Consider the following 23,094-nt stretch of genomic DNA (forward strand, 5'->3'; position numbering starts at 1 on the left):
ATCTGCAGATCAGTTTGGGAAGAACTGACAGCTTGACAATATTGAGTCTTCTTGCTCATGAACATGGAATCTCTCTCCATTTATTTAGTTCTTCTTTGGTTTCATCCATCAGCTTTAGGTTTTTTGTAACGTTCTTTTCCAAGTTGAGAAAGTTCCCCTCTGTTCCTAGTTTGCTGAGAGTTTTTATTATAAATGGCCATTGGATTTTGTTAAATGCTTTTTCTGCATCTAATAATATGATCATGTGATTTTTCTTCTTTCCTCTTGGTAACATTAATTGATTTTCAAATGTTGAACTTGACTTGCATAACCTGGGAGAAATCCCACTTGGTTGTGGTATATAATTCTTTTTATGCATTGTTGGGTTCAGTTTGCTAATAATTTGTTGAGAATTTTTCTTTATGTTGATGAGAGATATTGGTTTGTAGTTTCTTTTCTTAACATCTCTGTCTGGTTTTGTTATTAGGGTAGTGCTGGACTCATAGAATTGGTTAGAAGGAATTATCTTGCTTTTGTCTCCTGGAAGAGATGAAAGATAATCCATATAATTTCTTCCTTAAATGTTTGGTAGGACCCACCAGTGAACCCATCAGGGCCTGGTACAGAATAATTACTGATTCAGTTTATTTAAAAGATGCAGGCCTATTGTCAGATAGTCTATTTGACTTATTTTTTTTTAAATAAATACTTAAATAAAAAGAGGAACACATTTTAAAGGAAATTTGGAAAAAAGAGAAAAATAGAAACTTAGAACACAATTTCAAGCAACAAATGACGTGTTCCCTTTATGAGTTTCTTTGGTTTAACTTACTGCTCTTATTTCTGCAAGTAGATTAGAATGTCACGACATGTCTGACATGTGTCAGTAGAATAATTGGCATGTCAGTTAAAGTGGAAATTGTGAATTAATTGCTTCAACAGTCACGTTGCCTTTACATCACCTCAGAAAACCTCAGATTTTCATGATGTGGTCCCAGACTACATATCTCTTTTTTTTCCAACATTAAGTCTTTTGCCAGTTTTCTGTATTCACCACACTGCTTTCTACCTTTATTAATATATTTAACAATGGGTTACTGTTGCTCATCAGTTAAATACCATTTCCTTAGCTTAGCATTCAAGTCTCTTCATGAGCTTATAATTGTTGGACCGTTCTTGTAACCTTGTATGTTCATTGGTACTGGCCTGGTAGTTGGGCCAGAAGGTCTTCCCCTCATGCCATGTTGTTTCTGCCTTGGTGCCTTTTTTTATGTTGTTTCTCTGGTCTTTTATTCAAATGAAAGTGTAGCTTAAGTTTAATTACCTATATAAGTTAGTCCTCCTTCCTTCCCTCCTCCTTTCCTTCCTTCCCTTCAAACAGCTTTATTGAGATGTAATTTATATACCGTAAAGTTTGTTTTAAGTGTACAATTAATGATTTTTAGTAAATTTACAGTGTTATGTGAACATCATTACAATTCATCGTTGGAACATTTCTGTCACCCCCAAAAGATCCCCCGTGCTTATTTAGTTAGTCCTGCTCCTATACCCCCAACCACTAGGATGCTTTTTGCCTCTATAGATTCACCTTTGGTGGTTATTTTATATAAATACAGTCACACCATATGTAGGTCTTTGCATCTGGCTTCTTTCACTTAGCAAAATGTTTTTGAGATTTATCCATGTTGTAGCATATATCAATATTTTATTCCTTTTTATTCCTTTTTATTGTAGAGTAATATTCCATTGTATAGATATATGATGTTTTGTTATCCATTCGCTACTTGATGGACAGTTGGGTTATTTCTGCTTTTTGGCCACAATGAATAATGTTATTGTGAACATTGACATACAAGTCTTTGTGTGGACATATGTTTTCATTTCTTTTCAGTAGATACCTAGGAGTGGAGTTGCTGTGTCATAAGTAAGTTTACGTTTAACTTTTAAAGAAACCACCAAACTGTGTTCCAAAGTGTGTGTACCACTTTATATTCTCACCAGCAATGGGAGAAGGTTCCAGGTTCTCCACATCCTCACCTCATAAGTCTTACCTTGATCTTCTTGTGATAGTTTCTTTTGTCCCATGTATTCTCTCTCTCCAAATATTTCATAAGCTAGCTCTCTAGACATAGCTTATAGCCCAAATTTTTGTGTTCTTAGAATTGGAGTTATTTCCATCAAAGAATTTTTTAGTTGAATATTGAGGTTGTTTACCTTCTCTTTACTTTTTTCTCAAATAACATACTAGCTAGCCTTAGGGACCAAAGTAGAGATAGAATCTTTCCTCTTTTCTTTTGTATTTTTGTTGTATGTTTTCTGATAGATTTTGTGGAATATATATATATATATATATATATATATATATATATTTTTTTTTTTTTTTTTACCTGAAATCAGTTAGTCAAAAAGTATTTAATATTAAATTCCCATAATGTGTAATACCAAAAACATCAGTCTAATGATGGTAAATTCCAAAAGACTGCAAGTTTGGACTTAGAATTTTGAGTTACTCATTACTACTAAGACATTACTACTAAGACATATGGTTTGGCCAGTATTTGGAAGCAACAAACAAACAAACAAAAACTTAAACCAAAACAACCTGACTTAGTGCCAGTTTGGCCACTGTGACAAGTTATTTCACCTCTTTGACCTTCATATCTTTTACCTAAGAAACAAGTAATACTAACAATAGTATAAGAGCAATATCTTCACATTGCTGTGAGAGCCACATAAGGAATTTGCTAGGAAGCATTTCTAACATGCATCATAAATGCTAAATGGTACACAGGGTTCGACACTCAAAGAGCCTCTAGTGTATAGCTTTCCAACTTTCTGTTAACTTCTGTCTGGGAGGATTTTTTAGCTGTTTTATTTCTTTCTCCTGTGTGTCGTCTTGAGCATTTCATTTTCTTCTTGGTATGGCTTTTCTCTGTTATCTTGGGCTGGTGATGATGAGATGGGTATTGTTTTATTTGATTGTTATCATGGACATTTACTAAATGGGAAAAATATTAGAAGTTATGTAAAACATAATATGAGAGTATTTTATGTAAAGCATTCAGCTAAAATTACAAAAATATAGTCTATTAATTTTTTTTCTGCCTTAGATAATAAACTCGCTAGCCAGTGTCTTTACTTGGGCAGTCTGGGAAGGTGTGTTATTGGTACCTAGCTTAAATGTCAAACTTGGTTTATCTCCCATTTGGTGGTTTTATTATTTTGAGATTACCTTCCTAGTGGTTATCATTATCCACATGCAGATTCCCACATCCCCTCCAAGTTAAAATTTTTCAAGATAGTAAAAATAATTGAAGTAAATAAACCAGATTTTCTTTTATATTTTAGAAACAGTGTCATCTTCTTAAGCTTCATTATTGAGATAAAACGTTACAAATAATGAAGCTTAGGATATCCATATTACTATAATCCATAGGAGAAACCTTTTTCAGATTTAGCTTAATTCTAGGAAAATTTGTGGGCGCCCGAGTGGCTCAGTTGGTTAAGTGTCTGCCTTTGGTTCAGGTTCCTGGGATTGAGCCTCGTATCAGGCTCCCTGCTCAGCAGGGAGTCTCCTTCTCCCTCTGCTCCTCACCCTGCCGGTGTTCCTTCTCTTCTCCCTCTCTGTCTCTCAAATAAATATTTATTTATTTATATTATTAAATTATTATTTATATTTATATAATATTTATGTTATATTATAAATAAATATTTGCATAACTATATAATCTTGATGTTAATAAAAATTAAGGTTGAAATATGGTAGTCATGAGAATTTTTTTTAATGTAAGACTCTCACTACGGCTGTTTCCATTAAAGCTATTTTTTGTTAAATATTGAGGTATTTACCTTTTCTTCACTCTTTTCCTTAATGGTATGCTGGCCTTCGGGCCCAAAGCAGAAGTGGAATCTTTTCCTTTTAAAAATTTTTTCCCTTTATTTTTCTGTTAGACTTCTGGCATATTTGTTACCTGACCTCAATTATTCGATCCAATAGGAAACTCATAGCTGACTTCGCTACCCACTTTTAATGATTTTGGCATATCAACTTTGTTCCAAGTTTTAATTTACTATTCTATTTGTACTTTCCATAACTTATATACTTATTTTATCATACTGTACTATTTGTATTTTTATACCATTTAAACCAGATAGCATACAGTCAGTTTTGCTATAAGACATATGCATCCGTAGAAGTGACTGTGCTATGCATTGTTACGCAATAAAATCACAGAGCTCATGAGAGAAATGGAATATGGAAATAAAACTCAGACACATGAAAAAAAAAAAGAAATCTAATAAAAGGTTTAGTAGAGTTTTACACATTAAATGGTTAAGAAATACTTAAATCGTAGAATAAATAAGCATTTTATCTTGAAGAAGACCTGAATTTTGTTTTTGGATGTGGGCTTCAGAAAGGTTACAGTTTGTGAGTTACAATGAAGTGGTGGAAGGAAAGTGATCGGAAATAGGATGGAAAAGTATAAACCCAGGTAAGGGTGCATGGGCTGGCAACACAGGAGGTGAACCGAGATAGCCACTAGATGTTTGAGGGGTATGCATTTTGTATATGGTTTGCTTCATTTGGCCTGGTTGCAGCTATCTGTATTTCCCTGGCAGTTTTTTCTACATGAAATCGTGCAAAAACAAAAGCGACATTCTTATTATACACAGATTATCCTCTAATATATAAATTGAATTGGAGCAAATTTCTTTTTTCACAGTGAGCCTTGTAGCAGAAATGACTATTTAAATAAGTATGTTATCTTGGAGAAAGGGATTAACTTTTTGTCAAAGCATGTGTCATTACCATCTGTTTTTCTTCACATGATTCACATTATGTTACGGAAAAGTTCAAAAGATCACAGAATATTTTCTTACAGGAAACTACATTCTTAATTATGTGGCATCACAACCCAAGCTGGCACCCTTTGTTATCCAAGCACTAATTCAAGTCATTGCTAAAATCACTAAACTGGGATGGTTTGAGGTTCAGAAAGACCAGTTTGTCTTCAGAGAAATTATTGCTGATGTGAAGAAGTTCCTTCAGGTAAGAAGGCATTATGATATTATTAGAACATCACTAGTTATTGTTGGTTTTGGTTTTGGTTTTGGTTTAGAAAACTTCTTTTCTTAAAGCTGTATGGTTTGTTCTGTGACTACCAGTATCATATTAATTGTGACGTATTGTTTATCCTCTGGACCCTTTATTTTTTATTGCCAGTAAATGAGCATCATGCCATTATAAAAGTTCCAAACCAGAAGAATGAACATTAAAATGTTAGAAAATACACAAAAATTAGAAAATTTCAAAAATACATATTCTGTCCTTTCTAACATGCATGTCTGTGTACTACATATATACAAAACAGATCTAATATTTTTCATGTATTATGTGATGTAATGCTCATTACATCTCTGTGAAGTGCATCTCATTTGCAAATGAGAAAACCGAGGCTTAGGAAAGTTAGGTGAATTGCATAACGTTGCACAGTGACCTAGTAAAGCACAGAGCAAGCACTTCAGCAAGTTTTCTAACCTAAGAGATATGTATATTTAACTTTTGCATTAGACCATGTTGACTATGCTAGTTTCTCAGGGTTATTTTTAACTTAAATGATTCAAGTTATAGCATATGCACATTTCACCTATGCAAATTCAGGTATTTGAACCGTAAAAAATAAGAAAAAGAAAAATAAGCAAGAGGACAGACATATGCATTGTGCTGGTGATTGCAGTTGCCATTGCACACGTTACTATATGTCTTGAGGCATGAAGTGCAAACTTAAATCTGCTATTTCCAGTCTCTGCATGCCTCTTAGGGTGACCATCCTGCCTTGCTCAGTGCGGTTCAGATATTTAAAGATACATATTTTTTCATACAAACATTATCCCTAATTGCAAAAAAAGCACTTTAGCTGGTACTCTGCTGCAGAAGCAGTGATCTGTTACAGTTCTTGAGGAAAAACTGGCAGTTTGGATTGAGAGATGGTTCAGTATTGGTTTATTGGCAATTAGAGGCAATTTGGACTTTCCGAGATTTTATTTCTTATGCAGTAAATCCCTGTATAAGATGTAACTCTACCATGTAGTGCAATTCTAGAAATCTCAGAATATGAAACACTAGACTATGCTGCTTCTCTTTTATTCATACTGTTAAAACCCTGGTTAACAAATATTTGATCATCTAAAACTTCACAGGAATAAATGTATTTTTAGCCCTGAGGAGGGCAGCCCTGGGGTGGTGGGATAGTTTATTCAGAGACAAATGACTTCCTTACTCCAGAGTCGTATTCATGATTTTGGCTAACAAAATAGCAACCCTCTCTTGGCATTTACTAAGATCATACACAGCTCATCAAGAATCATTAGTGTAGACAAGAATAGACTTCAGAGTTTTTTTTTTTTTTTAAATAAAATGAAGGTTGAAAATTGAATGGAATGAAGTCATTCTTGTTAGTTAACATTTCTCAAGCTCTCTGTCCAGTGGCTGGTAAGTTGAACTTAAACTGAGCTTTAGTATGTTTTTGTCAGTTTTGGAAAACCAGAAGAAAAAAAGTTTTATCTTCAAAGTTTATCAAAGTATCACAAAAATAAGCACTTGCTTTCTGGGTATGACTTAACCTAACTTTAAGTCATGAGAAAGGCAACTGACTAAATGTTTAAGTACTCAAATATAGTACCACATGGTTCCTTTGGGTATTAGCAGCTTCTCTGAATTTTGTACTAAAAATTATTTTAAATTTGCTAAGTCTTTAGTGCCCTGAAGTTTTGTACATCTTCTTTTCTCTGTTATTGCAGTCTTATTGCTGCTACACTACAAACATTGATGGGCTTCCCTTCTACATACATACCCAGGAGAGCCTCCTGTCATCTGTGGCAGTGCTTTCCAAATTACTGATTCACAACAAGATAAGGAGCAGAATATAAATCAACGTGGTGCTTCCTTAACTGAGGAAGACTTGCAATGAAAAAAAGTCCAGCAGAACTCAGCAGTGGACTTAGTAGGGACTTAGCTGGCTTATAATCTTGTGCAAACTCTTTTATCTCCTCTTGAACCAGTACCAAGCCATTCTGAGATTGGCATTGAGTTTGCAGATGACTGCAGGTGGTCAGGGAGCAGCACTTTGGGGAGCATTGACCTGTTGTACTCAGAGGATGGATGCTTCAGTAACAGAAAGTCTGTAGCTCAGTTCAAACAGTTGAGATTGTTGTGAAGGGCCATAAAGAATTTAAGTGCAAAAACTGTGAGACGTGTCTTTGTTTGTTTTTTTTTTATCCTGAATTAATAAATAGAAGGAATGACCAACTATAAAATTAAGACTTGAAAAATTTGTAATCTGTATTAGAGCTTTTTTATGATTACACTATAATTGAATGTTACTTTATTTTTTAAAAAATTTATTTATTTATTTGAGAGGTAGAGAGAGAGCAAGAGCGTGGGGGTTGGGGGTGGGGCAGAGAGAGAGAAAGAATCTTAGGCTGACTGTGCTGAGCATGAGCCTGATGTGGGGCTCGATCTTACAACCCTGAGATCATGACCTGAGCTGAAATCAAGAGTCAGACACTCAACTGACTGAGCCACCCAGGTACCCCTGGATGTTACATTTTTAATTTTTATACTTCTAGTGTGATTTTTGTAGTAAGGTAGTTTGTTAGTAACGGTGCATGTAAAATCTGATTTTTGATTTGAAGGAAGTTTTTGAGATTAAATTGGAAGCTGATTAAATTAAAAACATTACAGAGGCTATGAAACTGTGTATATCATATTGATAGTCATGTATTTATTTACCCCAGTGCATTGGGTACTTTAGAAGCCTTCATTTTAGGTATCATAATACATGCATACACATGCACTATTAAATAATATTAAAAGGGCCTAGGTGATCTTATGTGATATTAGATTGAGAGATTTAGATTAGTTCCTAAGCTATTATTTATTGAGTGCAGCTATCTCAGTAGCCTTCAAGCAGATTTATAGAACTAAAAAGCATTTTTTGTTCATTCTTATGCATAGTCTCATGAAAAGTATTAAGCTCTTGTATTTTAAGGTTTAGTTTAATATAAGTCCTAGGTGCTATAAACATTTCGTAGAGTACTGTGCAGTTCTAAGGTGGATGAGTTTTTTTTCCCACTCCACTCTGTGTGTACCTACATTTATCCTTCAAAAAATGAACTTGACATTATTTTTGTAGACCTCGTAATGATTTTTCCATATATTTTAGTAGGTACATTGCTAAAAAAATGTGATGTTTCAGTATTTATTTGTTTACACATTAAGAACCGATACTATGTCTCTACTTAGGGTACACTTGGTTGTTTTCTCCATAGGGTACTGTGGAGCACTGCATAATAGGAGTTATAATCCTTTCAGAGTTGACTCAGGAAATGAACCTGGTAAGCCTTCCATCTAATAATGACATGAAGTTTGCTAGGAAATGCTGATTCTTTCATATAAAATGTTTGTGGGGCATGAAACTGAATAATCAAGTCTTTTGTGTATTTTATTGGTGGGATAATTGGGTATTGGAACACTTACTATTATTGAAAGTAACAGCAATAGTGTAAAGTACTACAAGGATGAGGGAGTTAGACATGGTGCTTGCTCCGTGACAACTGGTGAATTGTCCTTTTATCCTCTCTCTATAGTAATACACTAAGCATAAGAAATAAATTATATGAAGAGAAACAAACCTTTATTTGCTTACAAAGAAAAGACAAGCAGTTTGGTGAATGGATTCTCAACAATGAGTACACAGCAGGACTCCTCAAAGAACAGGCCACTTGGCACTTGGCCACTTGCTAGCATGGATTTTCACCCTGTACAAGGAGAGTTTCCAGAAGCTTTGAATCCCCCCAGCAGTGCCTTTATGAGCTCAGCAGCTGAGCGCATTGTCACCTGTTTCTGTTCACTTTTGGTTCTAAACAGAGCAAAAGCAGAAGTTGGGTTCTGTGTGGGATAATGTTAAAATAAAGGAGAATAAAGGTAGTGTTTATAATTTTAAAACTGTTGTCATGTTGAGTAGTCTGCATTTGTGTGTGTGTGTGTGTGTGTGTGTGTGTGTGTGTGTAAATATGAAGAGCTTGCGTACCCAGGATTACTTGCCAACTCCCTTTGGAGTGTCAGTGTAGTTCCTGTGCATAAAAAAAGTCACCCAAAATAACTGTTTTCAGCTTGTGCTGAGTCAGGAATTAGATAATGTTTCTAGTCTTAGCGGATGGTTAGCTTAAATTTAAAATGATCCCTTAGTTTATCATAGACCTCACTCCCTGGCTCCTCCACCCCAGAGTATGTAAAGATTTCTCGCCTTATGGTTGTATACCGGTGTCCGTTTGTCCCAGAAATGAACCAGTTCAGAATTGTGCGTCCCATTTATTTGATGTTTTATTAGTCTCCATCGATCTGGAAAAATTCCTCAATTTTTCCCTCACTTTTCATGACCTTAGTATTTGTGAAAATTACAGGTCAGTTTTATGAAATGCCCCTCAATTTGGGATTGTCTGATATTTCTTTATTATTAGATTCAGATTATGCATCTTGGTTAGGAATATCACAGAAATGATACTGTCATTGTCTCCAGTCAGGAAGCACATACTTTGATTTGTTATATTACTAATGATGTTGACTTTGGTTACATGATGAAGATGGTCTCCACCAGGCTTCTCTAATTGTAGATTTATTTTTTTCTCCTTTGTAAATAATAACTTTTTAAGACTGAAAATACCCATTCCTCATCAGACTTTCAGTTTATTCACTTATTTATATCAGTGTGGATTCCTGGCTTCCTATTTTATTTAGTAGGTTATAATTTGTTACTAACGTTATATTTTGATGCTCACATTTTGCCCGATTTGGCCAGTAGAAACTCTTCCGAGGTAGCTTCCATGTCCATTTGACACTTACTCATCAGTCTTTGAATATTTTCTTTCTTTTTGGAGTGAGATGTTCTAGGCTTATCTTGTATATAACCAAGTGCTTTTGAAAAAAGCTTCAAGGTCTGAAGTGTGATTTTGGTTTTGTATGGTATGGTAAAAATATATGGCTTTTGTGGGCATATTTTACTTAGTCTGATTTTATGGCATTTATAGTTTGAACAAGCATTTGTAAGTGCTTCTGAACCAGGCAGCAGGGAGATCTATAATGCATGGTGAAAATCAAATGCTATCATTGTTAAATGTGGGCTAGGTAAATTCATGTAATGTCAATAACAAGATGTATTTTTTAAGAAAAACATCTAAACTTGAAGTTTCCTAAAAGAGGATTATATGCTATCTTGTTGTTTTCAAAGCCAAGTCTGTGTTCTATTCCTGGAGGATATTCAATATGTAATCATCAAGAAGTAAAATATCCTTTATCTACCTTGTAGAGGCATCCACATACACTAGACAATAGATGCACAGTCCCTCTTCTCTCAAAAAACTGGATATCAATGAGTAAAACAAGTAAAATAAGCAGGTAGGCCTTGAAGAGAACTGAAATAAGACCTGGATTTGTATTTTAGTTCTATTGTTTACTACTTTGGACAAACTTCTGAACATCTTTAAACTTACAGACTTACTGTCTGTAAAGTGAGAATGACGCCTTCCAGGATCTTATTAAGATTAGATAAGCTACTAGCTCAGGGCCTAGTATGTACAAGTGCTCCATAAGAGGTTCTTGTGTTCGTGTTATAGATATGGTAGTAATGAGAGGTTGGTCCAAGATAGTGTGCCTGTAAACTTTAATTTTTATATGTAAAAAGAGGATAATTTATTTTTCACGGGTTATTTTAAGAAGTACGTGAAATAATATGTGAAGAGTACTTCTTTTTTTTTTTTTTTTAAGATTTTATTTATTTATTTGACAGAGAGAGAGAGACAGCCAGTGAGAGAGGGAACACAAGCAGGGGGAGTGGGAGAGGAAGAAGCAGGCTCCTAGCGGAGGAGCCTGATGTGGGGCTCGATCCCAGAACTCTGGGATCACGCCCTGAGCCGAAGGCAGACGCTTAACCGCTGTGCCACCCAGGCGCCCCTTTTTTTTTTTTCTTTTTTTTTTTCTTTTTTTTTTTTTGTGAAGAGTACTTCTTAAATCATAATTGCAATACTGTATGCTATTATTAATTTGTATTAAGGAAAAGTTTTTATAAATTGAGGGAAATATTATAAGAGAGACAAACTGAAGTTTGATTTAAAAGAAAGGAAGAATGTTGGAAATGCTAATTTGAACCTTACATATTGGTTACAGATTCCAGTAACTACTTTCTGTAATCACTTCTGTTATGTTTTATATTTCTATAAGTAAATGTGGCATTTAAGTATAGTCTAAATTGTATGATGGAGCTTAGGAAGTATCAGATAATCAATTTTGAGCTCACTGCTTTTTTTTTTTTAATCTATAAGCATTAGCAAAGAAAATGGTTTATTTTCTTCTTCCAAATAGCAAAAGGAATGCTATAGCAACTGTAGCCCATGGTGTTAATAGTCATTTTGGGATCAGACTTCAGCTTTGTTTGCCGTTGATAAATGAAAGTATTAATGGCATTAATAGTATAGTTTTGACCATATCATATTTTAGATTAGAGGCTCAAGAACTCTTCATAAATTTAGTCTTAACAGTTATTTCTCAATAACTAATAAATATTCAGAGGGAAGGTACTATTGCTTATATAATAAGATTTCTGGTTATTTATTATTTCTGCCTTTGTTTCATTTTAAAACACCAAGGATATATGAACCAATGACATTTCTGGTGTATATAGAAATATTACTTTTGTGTAAAGAATTATTCTGTAATTGATTATTAACTGATTCACAGAAAGTTAGAATTTGAAGATTATCTTAGGGATTCTTGTTTTATAGGAGGAATCTGAGGAACAGGGAAGTTGTTACTTGCCTAATGTGAAATAGTACATGGTGTAGGAGTTAATAGCCTTAGGATCCATCTACTACTTTATGATCTGTGTTCATATTGCATCTGAAAGTATGATCAATTTTGGTTTTTAATTTTGGGATTGGTATGGTTAGAAGGAGCAATGAATTGGAACAGTCCAGAAATTTGGGTTCTGCCAGTGGGTCTGCCATGAACTCTTTGAGTAACATTAAGCAAGGCACTTATCCCAGTAGATTTTTAAAAGCTCTCTTCACTCTGTACTTGATGCCTCTTTAATCGTTATTTCCATTCCTTTTCTTAGTAAATTTTTGCTTTGCTATTTGCTCAGTCTGGTTAAATATATTCATCTTGATCTTTTTAGGTTGATTATTCTAGACCTTCAGCAAAACACAGGAAAATAGCTACCTCATTTCGTGACACTTCTCTCAAAGACATTTTAGTGCTAGCATGCTCTCTTCTAAAAGAGGTAAGTTATTTAATAATTCAATATCCTACGTAGAGTATTTAGGAAATTTTAAGTTTCAGAAGAATTTCAAATGAATCCCCCTTCTCCAACCCCCATTCTGCCTTTTGAAGTGTTATTGTGAATAATCTTAATTTAAGTACAGTAGATTTCCAGAAGTCTTAAGAGGTTCCAAAAAATTCACTTTTATTTACCAGGAATATAATAAAACAAAAATCCAAAGGGAATTTAATAACTCATCTTTAGTAGTTTCATTGCCTTCCTACTACTACTGTAGATTATTTACTACAGAAGCTAATTGAGACTTAGTTTCTTTGTTTTAGTTGCCTGTATTTTAATGGGATGCAGATGAACAATGAAATGACAGTAAGTTTTCCTAATTCATCAGTTATCAATACTTATTCATAGGTGAGCCAAGACAGTTAACTTTAATAATTTCTTTGGGAAATAATATTTTCCCATTTGCTGTTTGGTACCCTGTTGAACATTAGGGATAGTACAACTAATAATTCTGTTGTGTTTGCTTGTAATATTGGGATTCCATCATGCTGTTCAAACTTTAATTGGCCTAGTATAGCATTTCCTACAGTATGTTCCACTAAGTACCGGTTTCTAATTGTTTCAGTTCTCTGGTATAGTTAGTGACAGGAAAACTGCTGCATTAGGCCAGACTGAAAGACCTTCTATTATTTTTAAAATTTTCCTTTTGTATGGAAAATTTTAACATATGCAAAAGAAGGTGGAAGAGTATAATGAACTCCTTTGGATCCATCCGCCAGTTAAGCAGTGACAGCTCATAACCAGTCTCTTTTCATCTCTGTACTTTTCAAACAACTCTCTTTTTGTGTTACTCTTGAAGCAGAATCCCAAACTTCTATCGCTTCCTCTACAGATATTTCACAATGTGTCTTTACGAGATAATAATCTATTCTGGTTGTGTCAGAATGGACATTTTGTAGGGGGTGGAGGAGGGGTGTGTTGAGGATTGTTCTCTAGAAGTTTTTGAGTGTCTTCTTTCATTCAGACAGCTCTGACAACCTTTGTTAACCGATATGGATCATTTATACATAAAGTTCCCCCACTTGAAGAATAGTATATTTTCAGCTTGTTCTAAGCCTTTGAGCTAGTAAATCACATAGATTTATACATTTGTGCTGAGTAAAGTATTTGTCCTAAAGTTACTTCTTATAATTTTAGAAGATGACCTACAATTTGCAGTTTCTCATTTTAGAAAATTAAATTTGAAAATAGCCTATTGTAGATTTTTGTTGATAGTGATTTTACAACTTTTTCTAATATATACAACAACATAACTTTGTAAACTTTTCTTTCTAATTCTAATTTGGCATTGAAGAATAAATTAGTGAAGTGGAAATTTGTTTATTGACATATTTCGTAATGTTTTATTTGACTTTCAACTTTTTTCAGGTGTTGGCCAAACCTTTAAATCTTCAGGATGAAGGTCAACAAAATTTAGTAATGCAGGTCTTGAAACTGGTCCTCAACTGCCTTAACTTTGACTTCATTGGCAGTTCAGCAGATGAATCTGCAGATGATCTTTGCACAGTGCAGATTCCAACAACCTGGAGAACAAGTAAGAAGGTTTAGCGTGAGGGATGGTCAGAATAAAAGGCACAGAATTAAACAATATGTTGCCATATGTGCAATTATCTCCAGTTTTTGCTAGGCAATCAAAAAATTCAAAAAGATTTGTAACACGAGGTAGCTACTTGATACCCGGTATTGAAATCTGTTTTCCTTACTTCATATCATGGGAGCTTCCATATTTTAATATTGGAAAATAGGAAAGACAGCTCTAGAGTTAGGGAGAAAACAGGTTTGGGAGGGAAAATGAAGAGTTCTGTTTTGAAAGTTTCAGATAAACAGAGTGGGAGAGGATATAACACTGACAGAGAAAACATAGATTTCAAAGTTAGAAAGAGAATGAATTAGAGTAACTGACTTAGCAGAGCAGAATTGCAGCTTACTTTCGTACAGAGGAGGATACCAAGAAAACAAACAAGCTGATTTGCTCTTACACATTTCAGAAAGATGATGGCCCTAGGGTATTCCTGCAGTCCAGAGGTGTGGTAAGGAATAGGGCTGAAAGGGCTTGGTAAAAAAGTCTGTATTCTGCCCAAAGTCCCCAGGATCTTCTCTACCACCTGTGCAACTACCATCTGTGCCTCTTCTCTTCCCTGTGTGCCCTTCCCTCTTACTTCCCAAGACCAAACCTTTGTATCCTCGAGAAATTAAACAGGATATTTAGAGATGTCGGGTATAGTAGGGAAACACCACAGATTTTGTGAAAACTTCTAATATGGAAATCAAAGATTAAAACAAACAATTAAATGGGACTCAGTATTCTTAGTATCATGATGAATACATGAACCAACACATGTAGTAAAAATTGCACAGACTACACAGACACACACAGACACACACCCACACATACGCATGAGTGCATGTAAAAATGGGAAATATGAATAAGATTGATGGATTGGATCAGTGTGATTTCCTGATTGTGATACTGTACTGTAGTTTTGCAAGAATTTACCATTGGAGGGAACTAAGTAATGGGTGCAGGGGGTCTCTTTGTATTATTTCCTGCAACTGCATATGCATCTATAATTATCTCAAAAAGTTTTTTTTTTTTTTAAAGGGAGAGTTTAGTAGAAACAGACAAAATAAACAGTAGAAGTAAACTTCAAAAAAGTATAGTTAATATCCCCAGGGAAATAAGAAAAGGTAGCGCATTCCTGAAATAAGAATAGGATATTGTTTTTTATTTTTTTTAAGATATATTTATTTATTTGAGAGAGTTAGAGAGCGAGCACATGATGGGAAGGGGTAAAGGGAGAAGAAGAGAAATCTCAAGCAGACTCCCCACTGAGTGTGGAGCCCAACATGGGGCTCGATCTCATGACCCTGAGATCATGATCTGAGCTCTATCAAGAGTCAGACGCTTAATCAGCTGAGCCACACAGGTGTCCCAGAACAGGATATTGTTTTAAAAAGAAAAGTTTAGAGAATGTTCCAAATATAAAAGACAGTTGCCAAAATAAAACATAAAAGCTGGAAGGTAAAGTTAAGGAAATCTCCCAGAAAGTAGAACAAAAAAGCAAGAAGAGATTTGATAGGAGAAAAAAAATACAAGAATATTCGAGCATGAAATTAGGAGAGCTGGCATCTGACCACTAGGAGTTTGAGAAAGAGGATAGAAAAGAACAGAAGAAAATTTGCAAACAAATAACACCAAAAAACATTCTCAGCACTGAGATATAGTATTTCAGATTGAAAGATCCTATTAAGTGCACATAGTAATGAATGAAAAAAATAAACAGTAAGCTTCATAATCATAATCATTTCAGAGTAACAATGATAAAAGGAAGATCCTAAAATCTACCAGAAAAGAGAAGTAAGTCACCTACAAAGGATTGGGGTCAAGAATGGTATTAGACTTCCCCACATCAGCACTGGAAGCTAGAAGACAATGGAGTAGTACCCCAGACTTCTGAAGGGAAATAATTTTCAAACTAGACTGAAATTATCAAGCGTAAGGTGGAATTAAGACCTTTTCAGGGGTGCCTGGGTGGCTCAGTCGTGAAGTGTCTGCTTCAGCTCAGGGCGTGATCCTGGCGTTATGGGATCGAGCTCCGCATCAGGCTCCTCCGCTGGGAGACTGCTTCTTCCTCTCCCACTCCCCGTGCTTGTGTTCCCTCTCTCTCTGGCTGTCTCTCTCTCTGTCAAATAAATAAATAAAATCTTAAATAAATTAAAAAAAAAAAAGACCTTTTCAGACATGCCAGTCTCCTGGAATTTATCCCTTATGTGCTTGCTTTCAGAAAGTTACTTTGTGAAATGGGAGCTTCAACACAAGATGACAATGAACAGATATAAAGAGAAGATAATTATATAACAAATTTAGGAACAGTCAGTCCCAAGTTGCAGGCTCTAGGAGGTAGGGGGGGAAAATAGAAATTATAGGTTATTTGATGCTATTGATCATGTGGAAAATGGTATGAAGAACATTTTACAAATCTGTCAGAGCATTTGGAAAGAATTAGTGACAGATAAATATACAACTAAGCACAGAAAAGATGCTGTGATTAAATCCAGAGAGTGTTAGAAATGTAATATAATCTTAGTGTACTCCTTGGCTCAGCTGTTAACATTACTTACTTAGCCATAATAAATGCAAACACCTAGAATTGATTTAATCCCAAATTGTTAAAATAGTGGATGGATTTTGAGAGAGGACAGATTGTGGTAGGGGCAAAAGCCTCATATAATATAATTGGAATTCATTTGATTCTTAAGGTAAAACATAGTCGTATAGCATGTTATTTGGAAATACGTATGTAAGTGTAGATAGAAGTTGAAAGATACTTGGAATGGGGTAGGGTACAGCTGTTTTTTTTTTTATACACCTTTTAATAGTGTTTACTTTTTGATAACTATTTGAATTTTTAAACACTTATATTACTTTAATACAAATGAAAATGGTAAGAAGATTATCCCAGTAAGAACTGTAGATGCTACATAGAAATAAGGAATATTTTAGCTAATTAGTTTCTTTTTTTTTTTTTTTTAAAGATTTTATTTATTTATTTGACAGAGATAGAGACAGCCAGCCAGAGAGGGAACACAAGCAGGGGAAGTGGGAGAGGAAGAAGCAGGCTCACAGCGGAGGAGCCTGATGTGGGGCTCGATCCCAGAACGCCGGGATCATGCCCTGAGCCGAAGGCAGACGCTTAACCGCTGTGCCACCCAGGCGCCCCAGCTAATTAGTTTCTATCTCTGTATTATTTCATCTTTCAAAGGAAAACAGCTAGGCATTAAAAAGGAGTTAAGCCTAACTGATAAGAGTGGTCACATGTAGAGGTCTTAGAATTCTTGTTTGTGTAATAACGTCTTACTGATTACATTAAGATCACTGAATGTAAGTAATGGTATTAGAAAATATTTTTTTTTTTTACAGTTTTCCTGGAACCAGAAACATTGGATCTTTTCTTCAATTTGTATCATTCACTTCCACCACTACTATCTCAGTTAGTAAGTAAAAATCATTATTTCATTAAAAAGTACCTGCAGTCTTTATCTAAGGGTGGTATATATTTACTTAAAAAAGTCCAATTTATATTCTTGATTGGGTTTACCTCTCACAAGAAATTCTTTCTTACGTCCCCTGGGATGTATGTTACTTAAGCTATTTGTCAGATTCTATTTATAGTCACCAGTGGATTCCATTTCATGGGTGAACCCAGAACCTCTAGCTGTTGGTTTAGCTCTTGCCCAGAGCCAGGAAAACCTGTTAACCTCTAAGTGTACCTTCCTTTCTACCCAGTCCCCATCCCTTCTTCTGGGTCACAGTCCAGTAGTTGGCTACACCATCCGTTACCTTCCCTTTTTGCACCCTCTCTCTAACTCTTCCTCAATCCTCCATGCTCTACGCTTGCCAGGCAGCCCCCATCAGTATCTCTGAATGAGAAACAAAGGGGATCTGCTCATTTGATTTTGTGTTCATCACTCCAGTTATTCATTTTTTAAATTTAATTTCTTTTGTGTGCTTTAAAAATCTTAAAACTCCTTGATTATATAGTAACTTTGAGAATGTCAACCCCATCTTTGTGGAACCTAAAACAGAGATCAGTCAAGATTAGAAAAAAAAAAAGAAAGAAAGGAAGAAAGAAAGAGTTGTCAGTTTAATATCTAAGCTTCTAGAAGTAAAGTTGGAGGATTCTGATATTGCCATTTCCTGAAAAAAGATGTTCCAGATTTAAAGTACATATCAGTGGTATGTTTGTTTAGATATGTTATTGCCTAGAAGGGAGGAATAGATTTACAAAAATACTCTCTCCCATTCTTTTTTTTTTTTTTTTTTTAAACATGTCTGCTCTCCAATCTAGTGTTTAAGGTGGTGATTTTTAAACTGGGTTTCATAGGATACTCATGTTTCCAGGTGGTGCCAGAGTTTTAGCCTTCTGTCTTTTAACCAGAATAGTTTTGTTTTTAGTTATTTAAAAACCATGGTTTCATGTATAATTATGTTTTGCAATAAAACAAGCTACTGGCGCTTAAAAAATTAAGTGGAAAACAACTGCTTTAAGAGAAAGTAACTGACATTTATTGGGCCTGCCCTATTATTTGGTGCTTATCTCCCTTCATCCTCAAAGTGGCCCTGCAAGGTAGGTATTATTATCCTCACTATGTTGACAAGGAAACAGACCCAGACTGGCAAAAATGAATTTCATTAGGGCGGCAAACTAAATAATGAAGCTGATTCAAACCCAGATGTTTTTGGCCCCCAAACCCGGGATATTTTTAATACACTAGTGGTTCCCAAACCTTCAACACATCAGAATTGCCTAAGGAATTGTTTGTTTGTTCATTCGGGTTTTGTTTTGTTTTGTTTTGTTTTTTAAACAGTAAGGACTGTGGCAAACTGGATAACATCTAGAAGGCCATCCTCTGATTCTTGTCCCTGTTCTCACCTTTGCTAAGAGAGCCAGACATTATGTAATATCCCTTAATTAAAATATTTAAATATTAACAGCCAATTTTAATTTTTTTTTTTTTTTAACAAAGTGGGCAAACAAACATGTGGACCAAAACAAAACCTATGAGGGCCTGTTTGGCCTGAAAAGCTGCCAATTTGTGGGCCTCTTACTTAATGATCAGACAGACTTCAGTGGTTTTCAGTAGTAGAATTAAGAACCCAAGTAGTGAAATTGTCTGGTAAGGTATTAACTTTTAGAAGGTAACTAGACCATTTTCGTAGAATATCTCATGTTTCCAGCAGCATTCTCCAAATTGTGCCTCAGCTTTTTAATGGATGGTATGGATAAGATGTAGCATCACCACATAAGTCTGGAATATGCTGGATTAAGTAAAGTTATACCAAGTTACACGAAAGTAAAGTTTTCCCATTTGCAGGATACATAATGTACCATGTTTCTCAAACATACTCTACCACAAAATCATCTTTTATTTTTTGTAGAACAGCTGTTTTATTGGTTCATGAACAGAGCTGGGCAACAGAGGCAGTTGGGACCTTTTGAGTGTATGCATGTCCAGGTTGCTTTGGCATACCTAATATATGAAAGTATATTAGAAGAGAATACACATGAGTAGAAATTTTAGTGGTGGGGTTGAAGAGTGATGGGTGGTGTCGGTGATTGATGGTGTGTAGCTTTCATTATTTCTGGATTCTATAGTACTTTTCTATCATTAAAATTAAAAAATATTTTTTATGTAAAGACAGTGTTCCTTACTTGTGGCCATAGTTACTTTTAAAATTGAAATGAATTTTGTTGTTCCTGTTTTTAGGCACTTTCATGTTTAGTTCAGTTTGCTTCTACAAGAAGGTCCTTATTTAGCAGTCCTGAACGTGCCAAGTACCTTGGTAATTTAATTAAGGGAGTAAAAAGGATACTTGAAAACCCTCAGGTATTTATGAAGTAATTTAATTAATACTTAGTATGTAGAAATACAGTTTTTCTGCTGAAAGGTGTATTAAACTCGTGACTTGATTATGATTCTGGAAGGAAGTATGAAGAAGTTTCCGTCTTCCTTAGATCTCATTTGTAATGGAAGTGGACAGTTTTTTAAAAATGGATGCTTTCCTGACAGACTTCTATGTTCTTCCTTTTTTATTTTTTTCCATTCTTTTAGGTGAATAAGAATAGAAGGTATATATTCTGTGATGCTTCTTCTTTATACCATTGTGTACTGCGTTTCTTTGCTTGTACTTCTTAAATTATTAAAGTAAATATTTCAGAGTCATAGTTACCTTCCGAACTAGAAGACTTAATATAAATCTGAATGTTAATATTGGATTAAGTGGCTTTGAATTATGAGATAATGTCTTTTTGCCCTCTTGTGGACAAATAAGAGTTTGTAGATTTAAGAATCTATACATTAACTTGCAAAGCTTCAAGAGCAATATTCATTTCAGAGAATTGCAAACCATTATTAATTAGTGATTTTGGTTGCCTAGATAAAATTTTTTGTTTTACTTTTTTACTTTGTTTTTGGTTTAAAATATATGTAATGAAAGTACGGATTTTGAGAGGTTAAATGATTTAAGGAGATTTATTTGTCTCTTAGTTATTACTAACTTTTGAGGGGACATATTATATCTGTACGTAAAGTAAATGTGCTTGCTCAGTAAGGAGCAATTGATTTTGTAGGTCATTCTCAGGGGTATTTTAGTATTTTGTGTGTTATGCTTTTATTTTCTCTTTTCAATGTTAGCACAATCATGAAATATACATGTTTTGTTGATAAATGGGATTTTACTAATATACTTTAAAATTTTTAGTTAAGTTACTGTCATCAATCAGTATGTGGAAAATAATATGCTAATACCAAATAATTGTCTTAATTGCTTTTCCAACATCCTCATGTTCATGTTTCATGTCTGTAAAAGTTAGTTTGAATATTATATTACTTTAGAATTACAAACGTATTAAAAGACCTATAAATATGAAGTATCTTTTTGTAATTTGTCCTTAATAATTTGACACTATTTTATATTTTCATAGTGTTCATATGAATGAAATTTCTTAGAAAGTCTTTCAGTATTAAACAGATACTTTTTGAATTCTCTTTCATGCCATCTACAATGCAAAGTGTTTGAACTTTTGTAGAGATAACACTTGTGCCCAGTCTTCAGGGAGCTCTCATAGACAAATAGGGACCTCTTTCTTGGTCTTTCCTTTTAATCTTTCCTTCCTCAAGTTTACCTCTGTATCTTGTAATGCTTCTGTTAAACTTTCTGCCCTACATTGCATTAATTTATTTGAATAACTCTACTTTAGGGACCAGGAGTTACTTGAGGGCACAGTGTCTATAGGTACTCAATAAATATTTGTTGGATTAAAATAAATTTCTATTTGTGTGCACAAATACCATTTTAACTTCAGTTCAGTTGGTATCACTCTTTTCCAGGGTTTCAAGAACCCATTCTGAGTTTTCATCTTAAATATTTCTCAAGTCTTCTGTTGACTTCTGTTTAAGCCATGGCGCGCATGCGCGCGCGCACACACACACACACACATGCATGCATGCACACACGCAAATTTTTGTGTAATACAGTGGGTTCCCAAACACGCATGCATGCACACACGCAAATTTTTTGTGTAATACAGTGGGTTCCCAAACATAATTTAGGCATCATGGTGCAAAGCTTCTTCCATATCCTCTACTTTGGATTTCTTATTATGAATCAATCCAGCAGGGTTCCCAAACATAATTTAGGCATCATGGTGCAAAGCTTCTTCCATATGCTGTACTTTGGATTTCTTATTATGAATCAATCCAGCAGGAATCATTTGTTTTGTTTCATTAATAATCTACCCAGTTGATAGCAGAGTACCAATGAAAACTGGAAAGCTTAATAAAATACTCCTGGAATTTTATTGATAGGTCATTATCTTGGTTTGTTTTTAAGTATTTTTAAAAACCTTTTTGTTTTTTAATTTAGGGTTTGTCTGATCCAGGTAATTATCATGAATTTTGCCGATTTTTGGCTCGTTTAAAGACAAATTATCAGCTGGGAGAATTAGTTATGGTGAAGGAATATCCTGAAGTTATCAGATTGATTGCTAACTTTACCATTACTAGCCTACAGGTAAATAAAAATATATAATTGATGTTAAACAGTAGATAATTTTAAAACAATTTCTTGGTAAGATTTGGTGGGGACTTTTAATATTTGTTATTGTACTTTGCTAAAAATACTTATTCCAGGGTTTTGGATAAAAGTTCATTGGAACATATTTTATAATAAAAATTTAGAGACTATCTGAATATCTAATAATTGAAGAATGAATTGAGAAGCTATAATAAAATCTTCGTGAAGAAATAAAAACATTTTTTTACAGATTTTTTTGGGAAAAATTCTTTTTATAAGTTTGGGGGAAGGTTTTAAAACCACATTTTCTGCATGATACCAACTCTGAAAAATATTCATGGAAAGAAGATTAGAAGGAAGTACACTAACATTTTAATATTGATCGTCTTTGGGTGGTAGAATAATAAGAGATTGTTGGTTTCTTCTTTATGCCTTTTGGCATTTACAGAATTTGCTATGTTAAATGTTCATTGGCTATATAATTAGAATAAAAGTTAATTTTAAAGTCTGTGTTTAGTAATTTGTCAAAAAAATCTTTTTAGTAATTTTGTCTTTATAATTCTTATTCTAGGAAGATATATCAATTTTAAATAACATTTGCTTTATTTCTTTGTAGCATTGGGAATTTGCTCCCAACAGTGTTCATTATTTATTAACTCTGTGGCAAAGGATGGTAGCATCAGTGCCTTTTGTGAAATCAACTGAACCCCACTTATTAGACACTTATGCACCAGAAATCACGAAGGCCTTTATCACTTCTCGGTTGGAATCTGTTGCCATAGTTGTGAGGTATTGAAAACTAAATGTTTCTTTTGTGAGGTATTGAAAACTAAATGTTTCTTTTGTGTTTTTACCTTTTGCGTCTTGGAATTTAAAACATTTGAGGTGTAATTTACCTAGTGTAAAATCACCCTTTCTAGTGAACAGGGCTATGAGTTCTGACAAGGGCATGCAGTTTAGAACTACCCGTACAGTTAGGATAGAGAATAGTTCCATCAACCCAGAAATTCTTTTGTGTCCCTTGTAGTCAGCCCTTTCCCCACCCTCAGCTTCTGGCAATTACTGATTTGTTTTGTCTTTCTGTAGTTTTTGCCTGTTCAGAATGTTGTGTAGATGAAATCATATGGTGTGTTGTCCAGCTTCTTT

The 23,094-nt window shown here is 34.4% G+C and overlaps 1 protein-coding gene across 9 annotated transcripts in view; it reads left to right on the top strand.

Annotated features, from left to right (window-relative positions):
* RANBP17 (RAN binding protein 17) overlaps nucleotides 1–23,094 on the top strand; it is a 319,843-nt gene that overhangs the window by 14,838 nt on the left and 281,911 nt on the right. For 5 of the 9 annotated variants that reach the window (XM_044388576.3, XM_044388577.3, XM_026510957.4 and 2 more), the window contains 8 exons: nucleotides 4,863–5,029; nucleotides 8,311–8,376; nucleotides 12,210–12,314; nucleotides 13,740–13,905; nucleotides 17,293–17,366; nucleotides 19,641–19,760; nucleotides 21,799–21,945; nucleotides 22,565–22,737. In XM_044388576.3, the coding sequence (XP_044244511.2) occupies nucleotides 4,863–5,029; nucleotides 8,311–8,376; nucleotides 12,210–12,314; nucleotides 13,740–13,905; nucleotides 17,293–17,366; nucleotides 19,641–19,760; nucleotides 21,799–21,945; nucleotides 22,565–22,737 (1,018 nt within the window). The remainder of the gene's footprint in view (nucleotides 1–4,862; nucleotides 5,030–8,310; nucleotides 8,377–12,209; nucleotides 12,315–13,739; nucleotides 13,906–17,292; nucleotides 17,367–19,640; nucleotides 19,761–21,798; nucleotides 21,946–22,564; nucleotides 22,738–23,094) is intronic. The other 4 variants (XM_044388578.3, XM_048224260.2, XM_057312318.1 and 1 more) reach the window with 2 other exon arrangements.

This window comes from Ursus arctos, unplaced genomic scaffold (assembly GCF_023065955.2).
Source record: "Ursus arctos isolate Adak ecotype North America unplaced genomic scaffold, UrsArc2.0 scaffold_15, whole genome shotgun sequence".
Taxonomy (NCBI): Eukaryota; Metazoa; Chordata; class Mammalia; order Carnivora; family Ursidae; genus Ursus; species Ursus arctos.